The sequence below is a fragment of the Leptonotus elevatus genome, chromosome 18 (assembly GCF_054856555.1).
Source record: "Leptonotus elevatus isolate MCC_2025b chromosome 18, RoL_Lele_1.0, whole genome shotgun sequence".
Classification (NCBI taxonomy): Eukaryota; Metazoa; Chordata; class Actinopteri; order Syngnathiformes; family Syngnathidae; genus Leptonotus; species Leptonotus elevatus.
Genome location: NC_141256.1, coordinates 9,815,214 through 9,834,172, shown reverse-complemented (window position 1 = coordinate 9,834,172; position 18,959 = coordinate 9,815,214). Strand labels below are relative to the sequence as shown.

General features: G+C 42.2%; 1 protein-coding gene across 3 annotated transcripts; it reads right to left on the bottom strand.

Moving 5' to 3' along the window:
* Positions 1–900: 900 nt before the first annotated feature.
* mgab (MAX dimerization protein MGA b) lies at positions 901–18,840 on the bottom strand. 3 transcript variants are annotated; one of them, XM_086061784.1, is made up of 20 exons: positions 18,615–18,840; positions 15,797–16,878; positions 14,136–14,571; positions 13,183–13,282; positions 12,986–13,099; positions 12,789–12,896; positions 11,525–11,626; positions 11,118–11,439; positions 10,786–10,954; positions 9,652–9,847; positions 9,395–9,546; positions 9,143–9,317; positions 8,853–9,067; positions 8,107–8,310; positions 7,687–7,963; positions 6,325–6,758; positions 5,454–5,705; positions 4,724–4,835; positions 4,127–4,636; positions 901–2,721 (listed from the first exon to the last, which is right to left on the bottom strand). In XM_086061784.1, exons 2-20 carry the CDS (start codon positions 16,852–16,854, stop codon positions 2,219–2,221), a joined length of 5,439 nt encoding a protein of 1,812 aa, XP_085917910.1. In that variant the 5' UTR covers positions 16,855–16,878; positions 18,615–18,840; the 3' UTR covers positions 901–2,218. The 3 variants fall into 3 exon arrangements, with proteins under 3 accessions (XP_085917910.1, XP_085917909.1, XP_085917911.1); XM_086061783.1 differs by lacking the exon at positions 18,615–18,840 and adding an exon at positions 18,326–18,588; XM_086061785.1 differs by lacking the exon at positions 18,615–18,840 and adding an exon at positions 18,363–18,588.
* Between the last annotated feature and the right edge of the window lie 119 nt (positions 18,841–18,959).

The following is an 18,959-nucleotide window of genomic DNA, read 5'->3' as shown; positions in this document are numbered from 1 at the left end:
CTGTCGCCTCAGCCCAAGCTCCAGGCGTCCCGCCTCGTGATTACATCAATGGTGGCGTTTGTGCCTAATTAATTGATTTGATTGGATTAAAGGCACAGACAGAGAGTGAGAGAGAGGATGTTGGTTGGGCTGTATGTTAATATACAGTATACTTAATCAACGCCTGAAGCCAGTTTCAATTCGTAAAATGAAACTTGGTAGGCATGTATATTATGAGGGGTCGCACAAAAAAGTCTAAAGAAGTCATCGCTGAAATTACACAGGAAGTCCGCCATTTTGGTTTGAAAGGGGACTCGGATAATGACCAATCACAGCGCAACTTCAGAAGAGACGAGCCGTGATTGGCCGTCACCTAAACAGTGAGCAACTACACATACTACAATATTTGGGTTGACTTCCCCCTTGAACAACATGACTCAATCAGAAACGTATAGTGAAAAATATACGACAAAAATATTCAACTCTATCTCAACTTTAGTCCTTTTAATAGACACAACACACAGTAGTCTGCATATTGCGTAACAGTTTGCAGTCAACTGATTCAAATCATTTACTATCAAAAACAAAGTGCTCTTAAATGATTTGCACAGGCCAACAGAACAAAAACAAAAAAAAGTCAATTAAAACCCTTCTCATAATAGTAGTGTGTTAAAATGCATTGATTTATCATTAGAAAGGCTCATTTGGATCAATAACTGGGAAACAAACAAACAAAACAAAAAATCACAAAAGGGTGGTGGAAGCCAAGACACTTTTCATCAAGCTACATTCAGCAGGTCAAATAATGCTCGCTGGTATTTTGGTACCCCCCAAAAAATCCTGATTATAAGTGAGACCAGTGGAACCAGTTCACAAACTGATGTTCGTGCTTTTCCCCGCCCCCCGCCCCTCCCGAGAGACGAGATTTTCATCCGTTGCCTTGGTCTAAACAAATGTGCAAAGATGCCGCATCATCCAATCAGATGGAATTATTGTGCATCAAGTCCCGCCTTTCTCGAACGGGTCTGCCGAGTGAAAGTACCAGATTGATAATGAGAAGAAAACCTGGCGAGGATAAGACAAGTGAGCAGCATTGCGTATTCCAACAAGGGAGGGAAAAAACTGAAATGTACTAAATCAAATGTTAGCTCTTAATAGCAGTCTATTTGATCAAAATCCAAACAAGTACAGTACAGGCCAAAAGTTTGGACACACCTCCTTTTTCAATGCATTTCCGTTATTCTCAGGACATGTTTTATATGATAGATTCTTCAAAATAGCCATCCTTTGCTCTGGTTACTTTTTTTTTTTTGCATACTTTGGAAACTCCATAAAAACTGTTGGAAAATCCATTCAGGTTGAGAATGCCAAGAATGTGCAAATTTGTTTTTTATTTATGCACTTATTTGATTAGTTTCTCCTTTTTTTTTTGTTAAGTACATAACTCCACATGTGTCTGATAGTTGTCATAGTGTTGATGCCTTCAGTGAGAATCTACAATGTACATAGGGGTGTGATTCGATCTGTATCACGATTCGATACCGATTAATCCCGACACGAATTGTATTTAACAAACAGGTTGCAATCTGTTTCATGTTTGAGCAGCATTGAAATCAAATTTGAAGGCTTTACGTTCCATTAATATAACATTCTGCCATGCTTAAAGTGTAAACCCTAACCCTAATTAAGACATTTTGTTGAATATTGATCTTTAAAAAAATAGATTTGGCTGCTTATTGATTTGATGCGAGAATCGTGCACAGTAATATCGCAATATATTGCCGAATTGATTTTTTTTTTTTAACAGCCCTTGTCCATCCATCCATTTTCTTAACCGCTTGTCCTCACAAGGGCGGCGGGGGAGGATATCCCAGCTGGCTCAACTGGTTGCCAGCCAATACCCTACACAGTACATAGTCATAAAAAAGAAGAAGAGAAGGTGTGTCCAAAACTTTTGGCCTGTACTGTACATTTTAATAACTTAAAAAACTGAGGAGTTGATGTAATGCCCTCACATGTGGGCAAGGAGAGCTACTCTACTTTGCATGGATGTCTGCTGATAACAAAACATGTTGACATCCATGTTCAAATGGGATTCTGTTTGAATAAGTCCCTATTTAGAAGGAAAAAAAAATCCCCATGAAAATGGTACTGCCACCTTCCCACACAAACGCACGCGCACAGGCACATCCGGTGTGGTTTCGCAGCAACCTGGCCTGAGGTTCTAATCACATTGTGTTTATTCTGAATCTGAATCGGGGTCCAGCTCCATCTCCAGGTCTATCCAGGACTGCCGCTTGGCGCTGGGGAAGTCCTTACCCAAGGAGGCCCGCGTGCGTGGCCGCAACGCCCCACCGCCAACGGCGGTTACGGCCCTTGCTAATGTCTCGCTTTTGCGGGGCCGACCTCTCCTGCGTTCCATTGTCTGGCACATAGAATTATTTGACGGGATGAACGCTTTGTCCTTTTGTGGTTTCTCTTTCAAGATCTTTGGGCCCTTTGGAGGTCTTCCTCTCGGCCGACGTGTGGGAGATGGGCTTGAATTAGGGAGGGGTGTCACTTCCGTCTCAGGTGGTGCACCTTGAACCCCATTTTGTACGGGACTGTCCCGGTCTACAGGTTTTGCTGCGTCCGGAGCTGGTGCTTGGTCCAAGGAGCTTGCGGAGTCGGCGTTGGAAGACTGGGTAGTAACGTCTGCGTCCTTGTTGGGATTCATGAGCATGAAGGTATAGACGCCTTGGCCTGTTAAGACAAAACACGTTACCAGAACTGCTCATAATTGACACTACAGTGATGTTAAAACAACTGCACGGCATCCATAATATATATTAATATACACAACATTTATAAAGCACTATTCCTCCTTACGAGGCCCTCAAAGTGCTTTACATTTTGACTACTGATGACACGGAATCAGGGGCAAGTGGCAGTCACAGTGGTCTGGGTTCGAACCCACACACTCAGGGGTCGAGAGATGACCGCTCTACCAACAACAACAACAACTGGATGTATCGCTATTGAAATGTCAACAGCGCGTTAGAAAATTAAAAGTTTCTCCTTCGCCAGAAATGAGGGTGTGGTCAATTTAACACTCAATGTAGTGCTATTCAGGTTACACCCAACATACACCCCAAATTTTACTTATCTAGTTTTAATTTCAAACAAAGACAAAACAGTGCAGAGTTCCCAGGATCAGAAGCATCTATGAAAATTTTAATAATTAGTTCCCTGATCCCCCCCTGAATACTTTTTTTTAACTCATTCACTGCCATTGACGTAAAAAATCATTTAGACTTTTTCTATTAGTTCAATATTTTTTCCACTTTTGTTAACAAGAGTAAGAAAAAAAATATTGTACATTTAGACCAGATAAAAAAAAATTGTGATTAATCATGCGTTAACTATTGAAGTCATGCGATTAATTACAATTTAAAATAATTATCGCCTGACGCCCTAATTTTAATAATCTTTTCTTTTTTTGAAAAACGATAATTTTAAAAAAGATTATTAAAAATGTGGTTTTTGAAAAAAATATTATTTAAAAAAAGAAAGAAAAGAAAACATTAGAAATTAGGTCGTCAGGCGATTAAAATTTGTAATTGTAATTAATCACATTACTTCAATAGTTAACTCACGATTAATCACAAATTTTATATCTGTTCTAAATGTACAATAACAACTTTTTTCTAGGTTTTCATACTCTTGCTAAAAGTGGAAAAAATGTTAAACTAACAGAAATAGTTCAAATGAATTTTGGACGTGTATAAAGCCGTCAATGGCAGTGAATGAGTTAATTGGATCTATTATCGGCCGTATGATTCTTCAAAATGGCCGATGCCGATATTCGTCAAAATGCTGAATATCTGCACCGATAATCGGCCCAGCCTATAATCAGTCTACCCCTATTTTTCATTCATTTTGGTACAAAAAATGGCCAAAGAAGAGTCTACTCTTTCCTTTGGTTGGTGTGGTGCTTATCATCTAAAAGAACACAGTATTACTCATTCTTGTCTTGAAAGATCAGTCAAAATTAACGAGCACAGCTGGCAATTTAAAATATATTATTTTCATGTGCATAATACAACATACATATCACATGCTAACAACAATAAGGCATGGCTGGTCATACATGTGCGTGTGAACTTACCAGGTTTCATCGATGACGGCAGGATGAGTCTACCGGTCTTGGAGCGAAACACGGGGATGGCAAATTGTGGTGCAGGTTGGGGCAAAATCTCCTGAGAGGGTGGAGACTGCACAATAGTGCGTGGGGCACGGTTGGCCGTCGAAGTGGGCGGCGATTTCTCCTGTGGGACGTGGTTTGGGGACGCGGGAGACGGCAGTGACGGGGCTTTAGGCTGGGGTTGTGGTACTATGGACAGTGGTGACGGTGGAAGGTTCTGGGGGGGTGGCTTTGGTGGTGGAAGGGCTGGGACTGGGACTGGGACTGGGACTGGGACTGGGACTGGGACTGGGGTTGGTGTTGGGACTGGGGCAGGTGGTGAGACTGGGGCAGGCGGACTGGTGGCGGCATTGGCAGGCTCCTCTTTAGGCTGGTACGCAGGCATGGACAAAGGCTCAGCTTTGGAAACACTTTTGTCCTTCATTCTACTGAAGATGATGTTTAAATTACGTTTGATCATTTCTTCATGTATCCCTATTATAAAAAGAAAAAAAAGACAACTTCAGCTTTTAAGGTTTTTTTTTTTTTACTTTGTGATTTAATAACAGGGGCGGCACACACCTGACAACGAAGACAACTTCTTCATGTAAAGCATCTGGATCTTGGCCAGCTTCTTCTTCTTCTCCAGCAGCCCTTCAGAGATGGCCTTCAGCATGTGAATTTCCCTCAAAGCCTAACAGGCACAAATAACAGAGCTTAAAATTGATAGATTTTTCCCACGCGCTTAAAAAATTTCAGCACACACAATTAACACAAAAAAACAACAACCTAATTAACTTATTCACTCAGCCATTTTCACTGAAGCAACCTCCTTCGCTCTCGCATTTTTTTTATTTATTTTTTTACTGGATTTTGACTGATTTTGCAAGGCCCACAGAATATTGTGTTCTATTAATATAAAAACATGGAACCTACCAAAAGAAACATTAGAGTCCCTTCTTTCATCAGCAAAAAAATGTATACTTGTAATTGTTTCCCTTTTACACCAATTAGCATTAGAATATAGCGAAGTTTCATCATTATTCACAGACCTGTTTAAAACACTGGGAGGGGAAGCTTTTTTGCAACATGGCCCCAGTTGATCTCTTATATGATTTCACCTGCTGGTCGTTTTTTTGTAATAACTACCATTGCTTTAAGCGACCTCTTCAGGTCAGAGGCTGCATCAGAGCCTTCTGTATGCTCTAGCATAAAAAAAACATAAAAACCGTATAAATACGTTTTGGGACCATGGCAATATTCAAAATATGAGCAAATTAGTTCATTAACATGAAACCGCCGTAACACCAACCAGTGAGAGAAGGTGAAGTTTGGAACCTCCGTGTTGACCGAGGATCTTCTGCAGCTTGTCGAAAAGCACCCGTTGCTCGCACCGGCGTTGTTTCTCGACATCAGAGTGGTGCTGGCGCTTCTTCGTGCTGGAGTCCACTGGTCTGTCCATGCACAGTACGGGATAATTACTTTGGAACACTCCCTCCAGTCTTGGAATGGCCACATTCAGTTTGGACTCGTCAATGGCCTCGATGTCTATAGCGGCGTCCAACTGTTGACAAAAAATAAAAAATAAAAAATAAAAGATGGAGCAACCCGTTTTCAAGGCTGTGGAAAAAATCCTCAACTTTTACACCATGCTCCGCCCAAATTGGATACTGTAGGTTAAAATCTTCCACATTTAGTCTCACCCATTAGTCTAGATACCAATTTTTGATTGGGGATCATTGCAAATGATGTTTCTACTGTAAATAAAGTTTTCAAAAATGTCAACATAATTGTTTAATTTTAATTTTAAAAAATTGTTTATGGAGTTTCCAGGGTCAGCATAATTTTTATAAAGTGGAAATGTAAACAAACCCATTCGTGAAAAGATCTTCGCAGACAGTGAAAATTTGTCTGAATATGTTTGAAATGTTTTTGCGAAAAGTAAAAAGTGTCCGTGAACATCTTACAAATCCTGATGAAAACCCTAAATTCGCTACGTTTGCAAGCATTCACCGCTCAGTTACATACCAGCTTGTTAAAAAAGCAGATGCCGAAATAATCGGTCTATCCCCAGTCAAAATATTAGCCTTCCTGTTCAATTCCAGACACAAGTCCTTAAAACGAGGGATGGACTCTCAAAATACATTTTTGACAGGACATACATATTTGTATCATTTACTCACGCCGCTGTCGAGGTCTTCGCTGTAGTCAGACGATTCGCAGTCTTCTGAAGAACTCATGTACTCATCCTTTATCATTTGCATTCCATTAATGGCCGCCGGCACCTTCTCGTTACACGTCCCCTCCTGAGCTACTTGACTTAAGGGGTCCTTTGGCCCCTCCGTGATGGGTAACTGAATGAGGGTAAAGCCGCCCGGCAGGGTGATGCCAGGGGGGCTCTTGTCCTTCTCGCCCGGGTTGGACGCCGGGCAGATTCTGAAGGAGAATGTGCCACTCTGGCTCAAGAAGCTGGGGGTCTTCAGCGAGGGCGGCCTGGTGAGTGAGACGGGCGTGCGCGTCGACCGCTGGAACGGGTTGATGGCGGGGAGGGGGGCCAAGGGATACGACGTTGAGCTTTTGGGGTCTTTTTTCAAACATTGTTGCGTTAGCAATTGAACTGAGGAGACAAAAGGTAAAAATGAAGCAGATTAATTTTATCTTTGTGTCAATTTTCTACTGTTAACTCATTCACTGCCATAAATTCCTTTTTTTAAAAAGATTATTAAAAATTTGGGTCAAGAGGCGATTATTTTTTTTAAATTGTAATTAATCGCATGACTTCACTAGTTAACTCACGATTAATCAAAAATTGTATATTGGTTTTAAATGTACAATAAAAAAATTCTAGGTTTTCATACTCTTGTTAACAAAAGTGGGGGGGGGTTGTAACTAATAGAAATTGTTCAAATTAATTTTTGACGTCGATGGCAGTGAATGAATAAAAAGAAGAAGAAGAAAAGATTTAAAATTTGGGGCGTCAGGCGATTAAAGTTTTTAATCGTAATTAATCGCATGACTTCACTAGTTAACTCGCGATTAATCACATATGTCATATCTGTTCTAAATGTACAATAAAAAAAATCTAGGTTTTCATACTCTTGTTAACAAAAGTGGAAAAAATGTTAAACTAATAGAAATAGTTCAAATGATTTTTTGACGTCGATGGCAGCGAATGAATAAAAAAAAAAAAAGAAGAAAAGATTTAAAATTTGGGGCGTCAGGCGATTAAAGTTTTTAATCGTAATTAATCGCATGACTTCACTAGTTAACTCGTGATTAATCACAAATGTCATATCTGTTCAAATTATTTTCTAGGTTTTCATACTCATACTTAACAAAAGTGGAAAAAAATTTAAACTAATAGAAATAGAAATAGTTCAAATGAATTTTTGACGTTTGTAGCCGTCAATGGCAATGAATGAGTTAATATCTCAAAAACGAATCCAAATGATATTTATTTCACTTTTCCATTTGATTGCCAATTCAAAATGGACACAACAAATCACAAACATATTTTTGATATATTTAAGAAATAAATGACCTACAAAGCGGATGGGTCTTGATATCAGTGCTGTTCTTTGCTGACATCACCAAGGGTAGCAGTCTGCCGGTCACCTTCAAGTTTTCATTGGCAGGTTTTGCTTCAACTTTGCACATGGCGGTGGCGGCGGCGGCGGCGGCATTCGTTTGGTCCACCCTGCGAGTAAGGTTGGCGCGCGGCTGCAGCCTGCCTGTGGTGTACGCCGCGAGCCGGTTGGCCGGGTGCAGTGAACCCATGCTGCCTAGCAACAGGTTAACATAGTTGTAGCTTTTGCCGTTCACCTGTTTATGGAAAACAAAACATATGTAACAAAAAAACAAACAGGAATCTGACCTATAAATTCCAAATCACATGGTCCAAAAGTTGAATAAATCCACAGCAAAATTCTAATCCCAACCAATACATGCTCTTGAGTTGAACTAACTTGTATGAGTTCAGAAGCTTGGCCGTTAACTGGTTTGGTTCTGGCCACCATCAGCCCGGCAGGCAAAATGCCACCCAGGAAGGGTTTGACTCCAGAGTGCTGCACAGGCTTCTTGGATTCTTCCTCCGTGGGGTCAAGCTCTTCCTCTTTAAATCTCCGCTGTTCAGCTTTGTTGCGAACTTTTCCCGGTTGACTGATGCGTACCTGGAGGACACATGATGTCATTTCCTATTTTCTTTTCATCACGATACAAACACAAAGTAGGGAATAAACACCAATCACTGGTTAATAAACAGTAATCAGGGGGGGGACGCTTTTGTAATAATGCAATATTAAAATTAATCACCATTTTTGGATTGAATAATAGATAGATTAATCGATTCTAAAAAATATTCCATAGTGACAGCACTAATGTTTTCCATCACAATGCCGGTACAAATGGTGATAATCCACTGGTATTAGTGAAGAAAGGGTACAATATATTCAGAAAGCCACAAAAGTTACTCAGTGAACTACAGGCAACATACTAAGGGCCTGTTGACTAAAAGCTTGCAAGTAAAAAAAAAAAAACGGATGCTAACTTGAAAACAGACGTGGAAGCAATTTTACTAACTTGACACTAGGAGGCTTTAAATCTGCTAAACGTGCAAAAACAAATCTCATTGCAGGTAATTTTGCTATTTAGCACCCGCTATTAGAGAGTTTAGTAAATCTGGCCATGAGAGTTGTAGGCAGAGAAAACTCACCCTATAGGTGAGGTTGGACCCGCTGGGCTTCTGGATAAAGATCTTGGTGACAGGGTGGATGAAATATGGTCCAATGTTGAAGGGCTCCGACAGTTTATCCTGATTAAGGTGCATGCACAAAGTCTCCAAGATCATCTCACGGTCTTTCTCCCAGCAACAAACCGACTGGATCTCGATTTGTTTTTTAATCACCTTCTCTTTGGATACTGTGTTTTCTGCATCAGAGCACATGGGAATTACCGTAAAATCAAAAGTAATCACGCAACATCGTAGCGGGTTCGACTTCTTACCTTGCTTTTTGGGCTTGCTGGGAGGCCGACCCCGCACCTTGTCGTCGGTGGCCAGCGCGGGGATGTAATCCATCCGGTTTTGAGACGGCGGCTTGCTTTTGAACGCGCGGACCCGCGCGCACGTCAGGAAGCTCTCCAGATACTTGTACACGGGATCCTTGTCCTCTTCTCGAATCTGCAGTTACAGTTTGATGTCGCTCATTTAGAGGAAACCTCCATTTATTATTATTATTGTTGTTGTTATTATTTTACCTGTTGCCTGGGATGTGCTGCACACCGCTTGAGAGGCTGTACAGGATTGATTTGAGGTTGAAAGAGCGGATCTGGATCCTCGTCAAAAATATTGCGATTCCACAGTTTGTTGGACTGCGAGGTGGAACACGGCTTGTGCTGCGGATTGGTGCCTGCGGGCAGAAAACACCAAAAACATGATTGAGTCTTGACTCCTGTTTGCAAACTTTTAGGGATATATAGACTGTGTGTTTTGCACGCCTAGTCGATCATCTTACCACTAGTCGCCTCATCCCGTGTTGTCCGTTCGAAGCAAGAACAGCCGAACATGCATGCTGGACGACGGCAGTGGAGCGGACCCACGGCGGGATAATTCAGGCTTAAGCACACGCAGCCCAGTCGGCAGAACTCTTTTCCGCATTCAACCCTTCTGATTGGATGTGGGGGGAGTTTATCAGGCTGCTGGTGCAGCATCTGGTTGAAAAAGCAGGAGGGGGAAGTCTACTTACTCTCAAGGTCTTTTCTGGTGAAAATGCTTGACCTTCACGTGACTGATTGTGCTTATTATCTTGTATTGTGCATTGTACATCAGCCACATTATTAGGCACACCCTGCCATGTGGATAGTTATTTTAGAAAACTAACAAAAAAACGTTTAAATTATTTTTTTAATTTAAAAAAACAATTTCGTTAATAAAATAAAAATGAAAATGCTTTTTAAAAATCGAAAACTAAAATTTTACATTTACAAAACTAAAACTTTAATGATAGCGAAAATGTCCATCGTCTTACTATTTGGTAATTAATTTAATACATGAGTGACCCTTTGAGGAAGATTTTAAGTGTATTTTTTTCGATATTAACCGGAACAAAGACGTTTGAAAGTGTGTCACGCAGAAATGATGTCATCTAGCAGCAGCCAATAGAAAAGCACATTCAGACAACGTCGCTCCTAGCCGACAATTTTGCGTGCTTGACCTTTGGCTCCAATGGCTCGGCTCGCCTGCTTTTTTCATTTAAGTCTGCCGAAATGCAACGCTTGGTAAGAAATGTGCTAAGTTTTTCATTTTAGCATGGTTCTTATTAGATATTGTGCACAAGTAATACTCATTAAAAAAAGAAAAGAAAACTAATACTGAAATAAACTAGAACTAATAAAAACTAACAGAACCACCCTGAAAACTAATTATAACTAACAAAACTAATCGAAATAAAAACGAACTAAAATGAAAATTCCAAAACTATAATAAACCTGGTTAAGAGTCACAGGACATTGTCGTTTACCATGAAATGGCATATCATTAAATCATTGACTGCCAGCCCAGTTAAAATGAATCTTTAACGTCTATAACCGTCAATGGCAGTGAATGAGTTAAAAAAAAAAAAGAACAACAGATGGTGTTTATTTGGTACCTTCTTGGTCAGCATCCCAGCAAGCGAGGCCGAGACCCTGGATGGCGTCAGACACGTGCGGGCGCAACCCTGTCTGACGACGTCGTTCTCAATCTCCAGCAGTTTCTGATGGGCTTTGGGTGGGGTGACTGCTTTGATGGTGGTCATCGGCGTGGAGGCCTGCGCCGGGCTGACCGCCAGGGGATAGGAAAATGAACCATTACAAAAACATTTGAACACATTGATTTTTGCCATTGGCTGGCAGAAGTGTTCATTAAAACTGCTCCAGACTTCCTGAGAAGAGAAAAAAAAACTAGAGATGTAACAAAATGTACCCGCCACCAAGTTGTTACCTGTGTGGACTAGAAGCACTACAAGTGTCGGTGGTCGCAGTTTTCGCCAGATTTGGAGGCGGCGCTGTCAATGCAGCGTAGAGGTGTGGCTTAAAGGAGAGTGGGCAGGGCTTGTTGTTGATGTCAGCGGCGGTCTTGCGGTGTTTCAGGGCGCAATCCAGCGTCTTCACATAGCTGGCGCTCTTGGCGGGCAGCTGGTAGGCCACGGGGGCCTCGGGGCCGGCGGAGAAGGCGTCTGCGCGCTCGCTGATCTGCTGGGCCTCGCTCGCCAGGTACTCGTCCAGCATGTTGCTGCAGAAGGCCGACAGGTTCTTTTGGGAGCCTGGGAAAAAAATCAAATTAAAATGATAATGAGGTCATATTTAGAAGCCAGTGTGGGACTCGGGAGAAGATAGAAGCCACCTCACCATCGCTTGGCTGCTTGCTTTGAACAAACTTGTTCTTCCAACCCTTTATTTTTGTCACGTCACTCGTTTTTCCTGTTCGGGAGATGAAAGCCAATCCCTCACCTGCAAAGCAAACGTGCTGCATCAAGCTGTCACTTTCACAAGGCCTCATAAACTAGCTAGGGCCGGGGGACTCATCCCTTTTATTTATTTATTTTGAGTTTTTTCTTCTTTTGGTTAAATCATATTTGGAGCTTTTAGGGTTGGGTGATTATAGAAAAAATAATCACAATTATGTTGATTGATATTGAGATAAATTCATTGATTTCTAAATGTTTTTTTATTTTTTATTTATTCTACTACTCAAAACTACTATCACTGCCTATTCAACACTACACATGATTTTTTCCTAGAATACTTTTTTTTTTTTTTTTTTACCAACTGTTCCTGCTGTGGCCACTTAGTGGCAGTGTGGTGCCGTGCATGCAAGGAGGACACACTTTACATTAAGATAAGCGTAAAGTTGCGATTATTAATATAAACCACTTTTCACAGTTTTGGAAGAATCTATGCCTTTTAGTATTACCTTTCTATGTGTGAATATTGGTTATTTGAAAGAATATCACTCCCGGAAGTCGATGCTAATTATCCATTAGCACGCCAACGGGACGTTACATTGACTCTAGCATCAGCAATGGCGGTCGTTCTAAAACAAAGAATGCGTTGTATTGAAATATTTCACTGACAACATGGCTGCAAACACAGACAAGCTAGTTTACAAAACCACAATTGATGTTGCCAACTACGAAATTTGATTGCTCTAATTAAGCAACTTTTCAAAACCACACTAGCGACTATTTTTGGGAGACAGTCGAATTCTCACGAAGAAACTGACAACTGTTTATGGTTGAGTGGAATCATTTTGCCATTACTTTGCGGATGACTAGAAAGGAGCCCGATGCAAGGTCATCGCATAATCAACAACATGGTAGCCATGTATACGTTGCAAAGCTGTGATTTATTATCACGTTGGCAACTTTTTGACCTCAGGTTATGTTTTGGTTGAAATGACTCACCTGTACAACTCTTTAAAAAAAAACACAAAAAAACAAAGGGGCCTATCATCAAAAGACACTGGCTAGCCAAGATGCTAAATTATCAAACCTTTCAAATGTAATTTTGTTAAGGACTGTCATGACATAAATGTTTCCATTGTCCTGTGCTGCGCTATGATTGGCTCTGCCGCGTTTCTGGAATGAGTCTTAGCCAGCATGTGCCGACTTACCGTCATTGTCCTGTGTTGGTAGGTTGAGAGGTGGCAGGGGCAGGCGAACCCCCAAATAGAGCAGGTCAATGGGCAGGCTGGGGTCCAGAGAGCTCAACTTCAAGCCCACTGAAAGAGAAGCCAATTCATGATCGATTTTTATGATTCTTATTATTGTTATTACAGTAGTGTTATTATCTAAGTGTGTGTCCGCTCACCCTCCTGCAGGACAGGGTGGATCACCTGTCTGTGCTTGGCCACTTTGAGGTCCCGTAGCAAGATGGCCTCCTGGCGACTAATCTTCTCCTCGGTCGTCTCTGGAGCGGCCTCGTCTGTAATATGTCAAATGATAAGATTTCCGAGATGGCAAAACGAATGGTAGAACAAGCTGTAAAACAACACAGGGGCTTTGTACCAGTTTCCATTTGCTGGGTGGGGGTCATCAAGGAGGAGTCGGGCAATATCGGCGAAGTCTTAGAGGGTGGCTCGGCTCGGACGTGACTTTCCAGATCTTCCTGTAACACGGACGGATACACATAAGTTCACAAACAACCGGTTGGCTCATTGGCTCAATGTGTTGCAGGTATTTTTGTCTTTTGCTCTAAATTAGCCTTCAGTGTAGTTTCAAAGAAAGTGAAATGAAAGTGTTATTCGACATAGGAAGCCAGAAAATTACTGTTGAAAAAATAAAAAATAAAAAATAGATAAACGAGAAGGGTGTTCGCATTTTGTGATCTTCCATTTGTAGCCTACAGCCGTAATAAAAAATAGCATTTGTTGTGGCACCTTTCTGACAAAAATACTTCACATGCAGTCTTTCACTCACATGACTACATAGCCTTGTTTATGTTCACCATGGAAACCGCGAGTCCAAAATGGCCACCACATCTCACAATGCACTATTGGATTGTATGCGAAAAGGCTAAAACGTTGTATATTTGTCTTTTATATAAATAATATATAATTACATGGATTTTATATTTTTATGTTACTAATTAATACGATCGTTTTCAGCATGTTTAAATGCTACATTTTAAACAAAATATTGTATTCATGTTTTTGATATACATATAGTTAAGTAATTTTATACATTTTTACAATATATTTTTCATGCATATGTATTTATTCATAAACCAAAAAAAATTAAAAAAACGTTTTACATTTTATAGTGTGTATTATATAGTATACATATACAATGTATATGTATATGTATAAAACAAAAAATAGGAATTGCTAGTTTCCGCATTTAAATAACTATTATTTGAGTCCTTTATTACCCGCGTTACTTTTTATTATATTTTGTGCATTAAACTTTTTTTTAAAAAGTAGACTCAATCATTGTTGCATCCGTACTTTGCAGACATTTACCATGGTGGCGAATGAGACAAAGGTGAGGCCCTCGATTTCATCCAATTCATGCTCTGCGGCGACGCTCTCTGAGGGTCTGCCGCAAGCTGCGGGCCACGGGGTCGCCAAATTCCACCCCGCCTCCAATCTTCTCCAGCGCCCGTTCCTGTTGTTCTTATGTAATGTTCTCTGGGCTGTCGGCGCAGACCTCAAAGGGGATGCTTGCGGGGTCTCGAGGTGCAGCCGCTTTCTGGGTGACTCATCGCCATCGCCGTCGCCGCCATTCGTCAGCGGACGTTTTGGCACAAGCATAAGATCTCCAAGGGCTTGTCTGCCTTGTGCGCACTGAGACTGAGTGACTGGCTTGTGGTTGGCGGTGGCAGAGATTGTGATGGGCTTCAGGACCAGGCTGGCCTCTTGCTTCGTGGGGAGGTAAGCCGAGTCAGCACTCGGAGGGCTGTTGAGACGACAAATACAACAAAAACACTCAAATGACATCACCACTTTATGACTATTTGGACTTCTATGCGTTTGATACTGTTAAAGGTGTGCAGCTCAACAGCTAATATTTTAAAAGGCCATTTTTTATTATAGCAGTGTCTGCATTGGCCAGCAAACATCTTCCTTTTCTACTTATTGATGTACTGGTAAAATAATATGTTTACAAAGGATGTTTGATACCAAATTTTTTCAGGCCGGTACCAGTACTCAAATCTTGGGTGTTCAATGATATTGATACCAATACTACTTTTGATGTATAAAATTACCATCCCCACAAAATAACGACAGATCATCTTAAAGAAAGACCTATATATATATATATATATATATATATATATATAACACCCAATATAGCATTTTCGATTTTTTGGGGGCAATTTTCTATTATTCTTATTTCTAATTCCTGATTGCAAAACAGCCACATGAGTGCAGCCAATACAGAGCTGATGTCGTGAATACCGATACTTTGAAATAAGGCAAAGAATCGTCCCAATCTGATACCCGGTAATGGTACTCGCCCATCCTAATGTTTACACATACATATTCTCTTTCAAATGAGACATTCTGAACAATTACAAACATTCAATTGTACAACACACAGCGACGTCTAGATTGTCTTATCTGCTACTAAATCCGTCTCATGAGTAATTTGCAATATTGTTTAGCACCACCTTCAAAGATGAATGGCAACTGCTTTGCCTTCAAAACTTAATTTAACGCTTAAATTAAAAATGAATCTACCTACTAAGAAACTTGAGGAAAATACTGAAAACAATCTTATAAATCTGTGACTTTCACTATAATTCAACCGATTCTTCCTTTGCCTGGGACACTCAGACAGTTTTATGGACTATCTATTACATTGTAGTGTCTTAATCTTGCGCCTTGGAAGAGGTAAATGTTTACAGAGATTAAATGGGTGTAATTCGGAGTTCCGGTTCTATTGGCGATGTAAAGCTAATTTTTATGCAAGTCTGAACACGCTGCAGTCTATCACTGACCTAATTTAACACAGAACTGTAAATAGCAAGTATATATAACCGCCTGTAGTTGTCACTTAATTCGGCATCTTGATGGATGCAAATGGCTACATCCAGATTAAATGGATGTATATTAACTAGTTATTACTTTTTGACAAAAAACTCTACATTCCATACAAACAGAGGCCACCCAAATATTACCTTTGGTCCACGGGTTTGCTTTCTGGTTGGTCCACGGGTTTGCTTTCTGGTTGGTCCTTAGGTGGCTCCATATTTTGCTTCAGCATCTCTAACGGGATACTGCCCAAGTGGGACCCGGCCCGTTCGTCCCTGAATCCCTTGGCGAAAGGATTGTAGTTGATCTTCAGCTGTGTGACGAGAAAATTCTGGTAGGTGGTCACTGCCATGAACTCCGTCTGCGGGAAGGTGAACGTCATGCTATCGGGTCCCACGACCAACGGCGGTGTGTTGTCATCGAGGAGGGGGATGACGTGGAGCTGGGGAATGTAGCGGTGCATGGAGGTGAGGATGATGTGGCCCTCCAGGTCTTTAGGGTTGTTGGTCACTTTGAGTTTGTAGAAGGACAGCATGTAGTTCATGAGGTCCGACCCACGACATGGCGAGTAGTGGTGGGCAAAGGCCCGCGCCGGAACCTGGGTCTGGTACTCTGCCGGGCCCACCACCTCCCAATTGGGCGAGTTCCAGCGGTACCTGTACTTGTCCGACGGCACAATGGAGAGCAAAAGACTGTAGTACCGCTCGAGGTCCAGTCCAGCCAGGCGGTAGCGGCAGTACGGGAACATGCGGCGGCCCGACTTGGTGAGGACCATCTCCGTGCCGCAGCTGTAGAACTGCTTCCACACGCGGTCGTTCTCCAGTGTCACGCGCACACCTTTGCATGTCAGCGCGTTAGGGTGTTCGCCGTCCGGGTTCGGCCAGGCAAAATTTCCTGCCGCCGATTTTGTGAGGCTCGCGCCGTATGCCGCTGAGTCAGACGCCGAGGCGATGTGTAAGCCAGCTGGGCTTGTCCTCGAGATGGTGGGCGACGCCACGGCGGGCTTTGCCGGGCTGGCCTCGGCGGGGGAGTGGAGGGCCATCACGCTGTTGTTGGTACTCGCCATGGAAACGGCTGTGGTTGGAGAAGGAGGCGTGGAGGATGGGACGGCGGTGACGGGGCCTGATGTAGGGACGTTAGCCGTTTGTCCCCCCTCGACATGCTGGTCCTCCGTGGATAAAGGTTCAGGGTGTGTAGCAGGCATCTCACTGACTGGATTTACTTCATCCTATATGAAAATAATACAGATGTGAGCAGGAACATGAACAGTCATTGATGCTGGCTGCATTTACACTCTGTTCCCAGTGGTCCTGAATCATTTCACTTTCAAATATGTCGAGATATATATCAAATCGTCTTTTATCAAAGATATGCCGCCTTTGAAGGAAACGCTGCATTTACAGAAACCTACTGCAAAGTTCATTCATACGGTGAAATGACAACAAGAAACTCATTGCATCACACCCCCTTCAACTGAACCTACCACAGAATTGAATCGAAATGTCACTGAATCGGACCTAATCATTCTCCTTTAAAATAAATTGCCCATGAATTGTATCACACTCCAAGTATCAAGATATGTATCAAGGTTTCTTTTATTTGGAGAGACGTACTCCCCTACTGTTTTCCTTTCATTCCTTTGATGTGAATCCAACACCCTTTTGTACTAAAAGCATATTTCCATATCGCTGTCGCATCTCCAAAATCACCACTTATCATTTTGTTGCGCCATAAACATCACATCATTATAGAGAGCAAGTCATTGTCAACGTTTTAAATACGGTTTAAATTTGTAAAAATATCAGACCCGGGTGGGGACTACCAATAGTAGTGATTTGTAAAAAAAAAACGGACTAAATTTGGAGATAGGGGGTTTATATACTCATGAACCTTTCAACCATAATTGTTATTGTACTGTTTGCTAAACCATTTATTTTCAATTTAAGTGGTGATTGGCCATGTAATTATGCTAAGATACAATTGTTTGGGCTATACTTACCATTTGAACGTTTAATACTTGCAAGTTTACAATATTTTAAGAAAGTGTAGTGGTCATGGTTCCTAAATACAAAAGACTCAGAAGTAAACAAGAACAACACACGGGGAGTATTATGACTGCATGACACCCCCATCAAAACACCCGTGACCAACAACGTTCAGGACGCCGCGAGTAAGTGTTTTTAAACGTTTTAGTGACGGTTGCTCGTTCGGTCCGACACCGACAAAAGTGGACTTTGACTTTCCCGCTACAAGTGGGACCTTAGTCGGCGTGACCGACCAATGGCATCACGGTGCCTCCGCGTGGAGGACATGGCTGACATGGCCGGGCAAGGACCCCGTGCTCTTTTAACTCGGAATAAAACAAATAAAAACGCCACGCGAGCCTATATTAGTTGCCGTGTGGAATTAAAAACGATATTAAATTCAATTAACGTCGGGTTTAGCGGGGGGAGGAGGACAGGTCGACAACGCCATAAAGCTACACACTAACACATACAGAGGTGTTAATCGCTATCAAAAGGCACGTCGCCGCTATGTTTACCCACTCAACTGCTGTCTTATATCCGTCTAAATGTTACTCATCTCGAAAAGTCACGCTAAATTGATGGGATATTGAGTGGGGGAACAAGAGAGAGGGAGATAAAGCGACTGAGCTTAGGCAGGCCGCCACTCACCAAGTTGGAAAAGTTGCAGTTCCCTCAAACGCCTCACCTCTCCGCTCTGGCTGGCCCGCCTCGTGCTCGGCCTAGGTGCAAAGCCAACATGCGCCGGCGAGGTGTCGGAGGCAGAAACACAAACACTCCCAAACTGTTGCTCCGTCGAGACAAAAGTGTCAAATAATGAAGGCCAGAGGGAGCCACGCCAAAGCCAGGATCTTTCTCTCTCCCTTGCATCGATCGTCTATGCGCGCGGACAAGCGAAGAAGGCGCAGGCACAGTATCACCCCCCTCCCCTTCTACTTACCCCATCCCCCGTCCTTCTCCTCCACCAGTAGCGCGTGATCCTCGCGTAGCAAGCGTGAGGAAAGAGGTATATTTTTTTCTTTCTTCCGCCTCCCGATGTAAATAAACAATAAAAACTCCGAGAAGTTGTCCACAAAATGTTTCCCGCGACTTATTCGTCCTCGTAGTTGTTATCTACCTGCTCCGACTTGGCGACGCACGTACACATGCACACACAACAAACGTTGGGAAGCGAGGCTGCGACGTCACACATTGGCGCCACCGGCTCCGTGGTAGCCAATGAGCACGCGACTTCTTCCTCACCCGAACTCAACTGAAGTCGTCAAAATGTTACAAGCGAACGTTT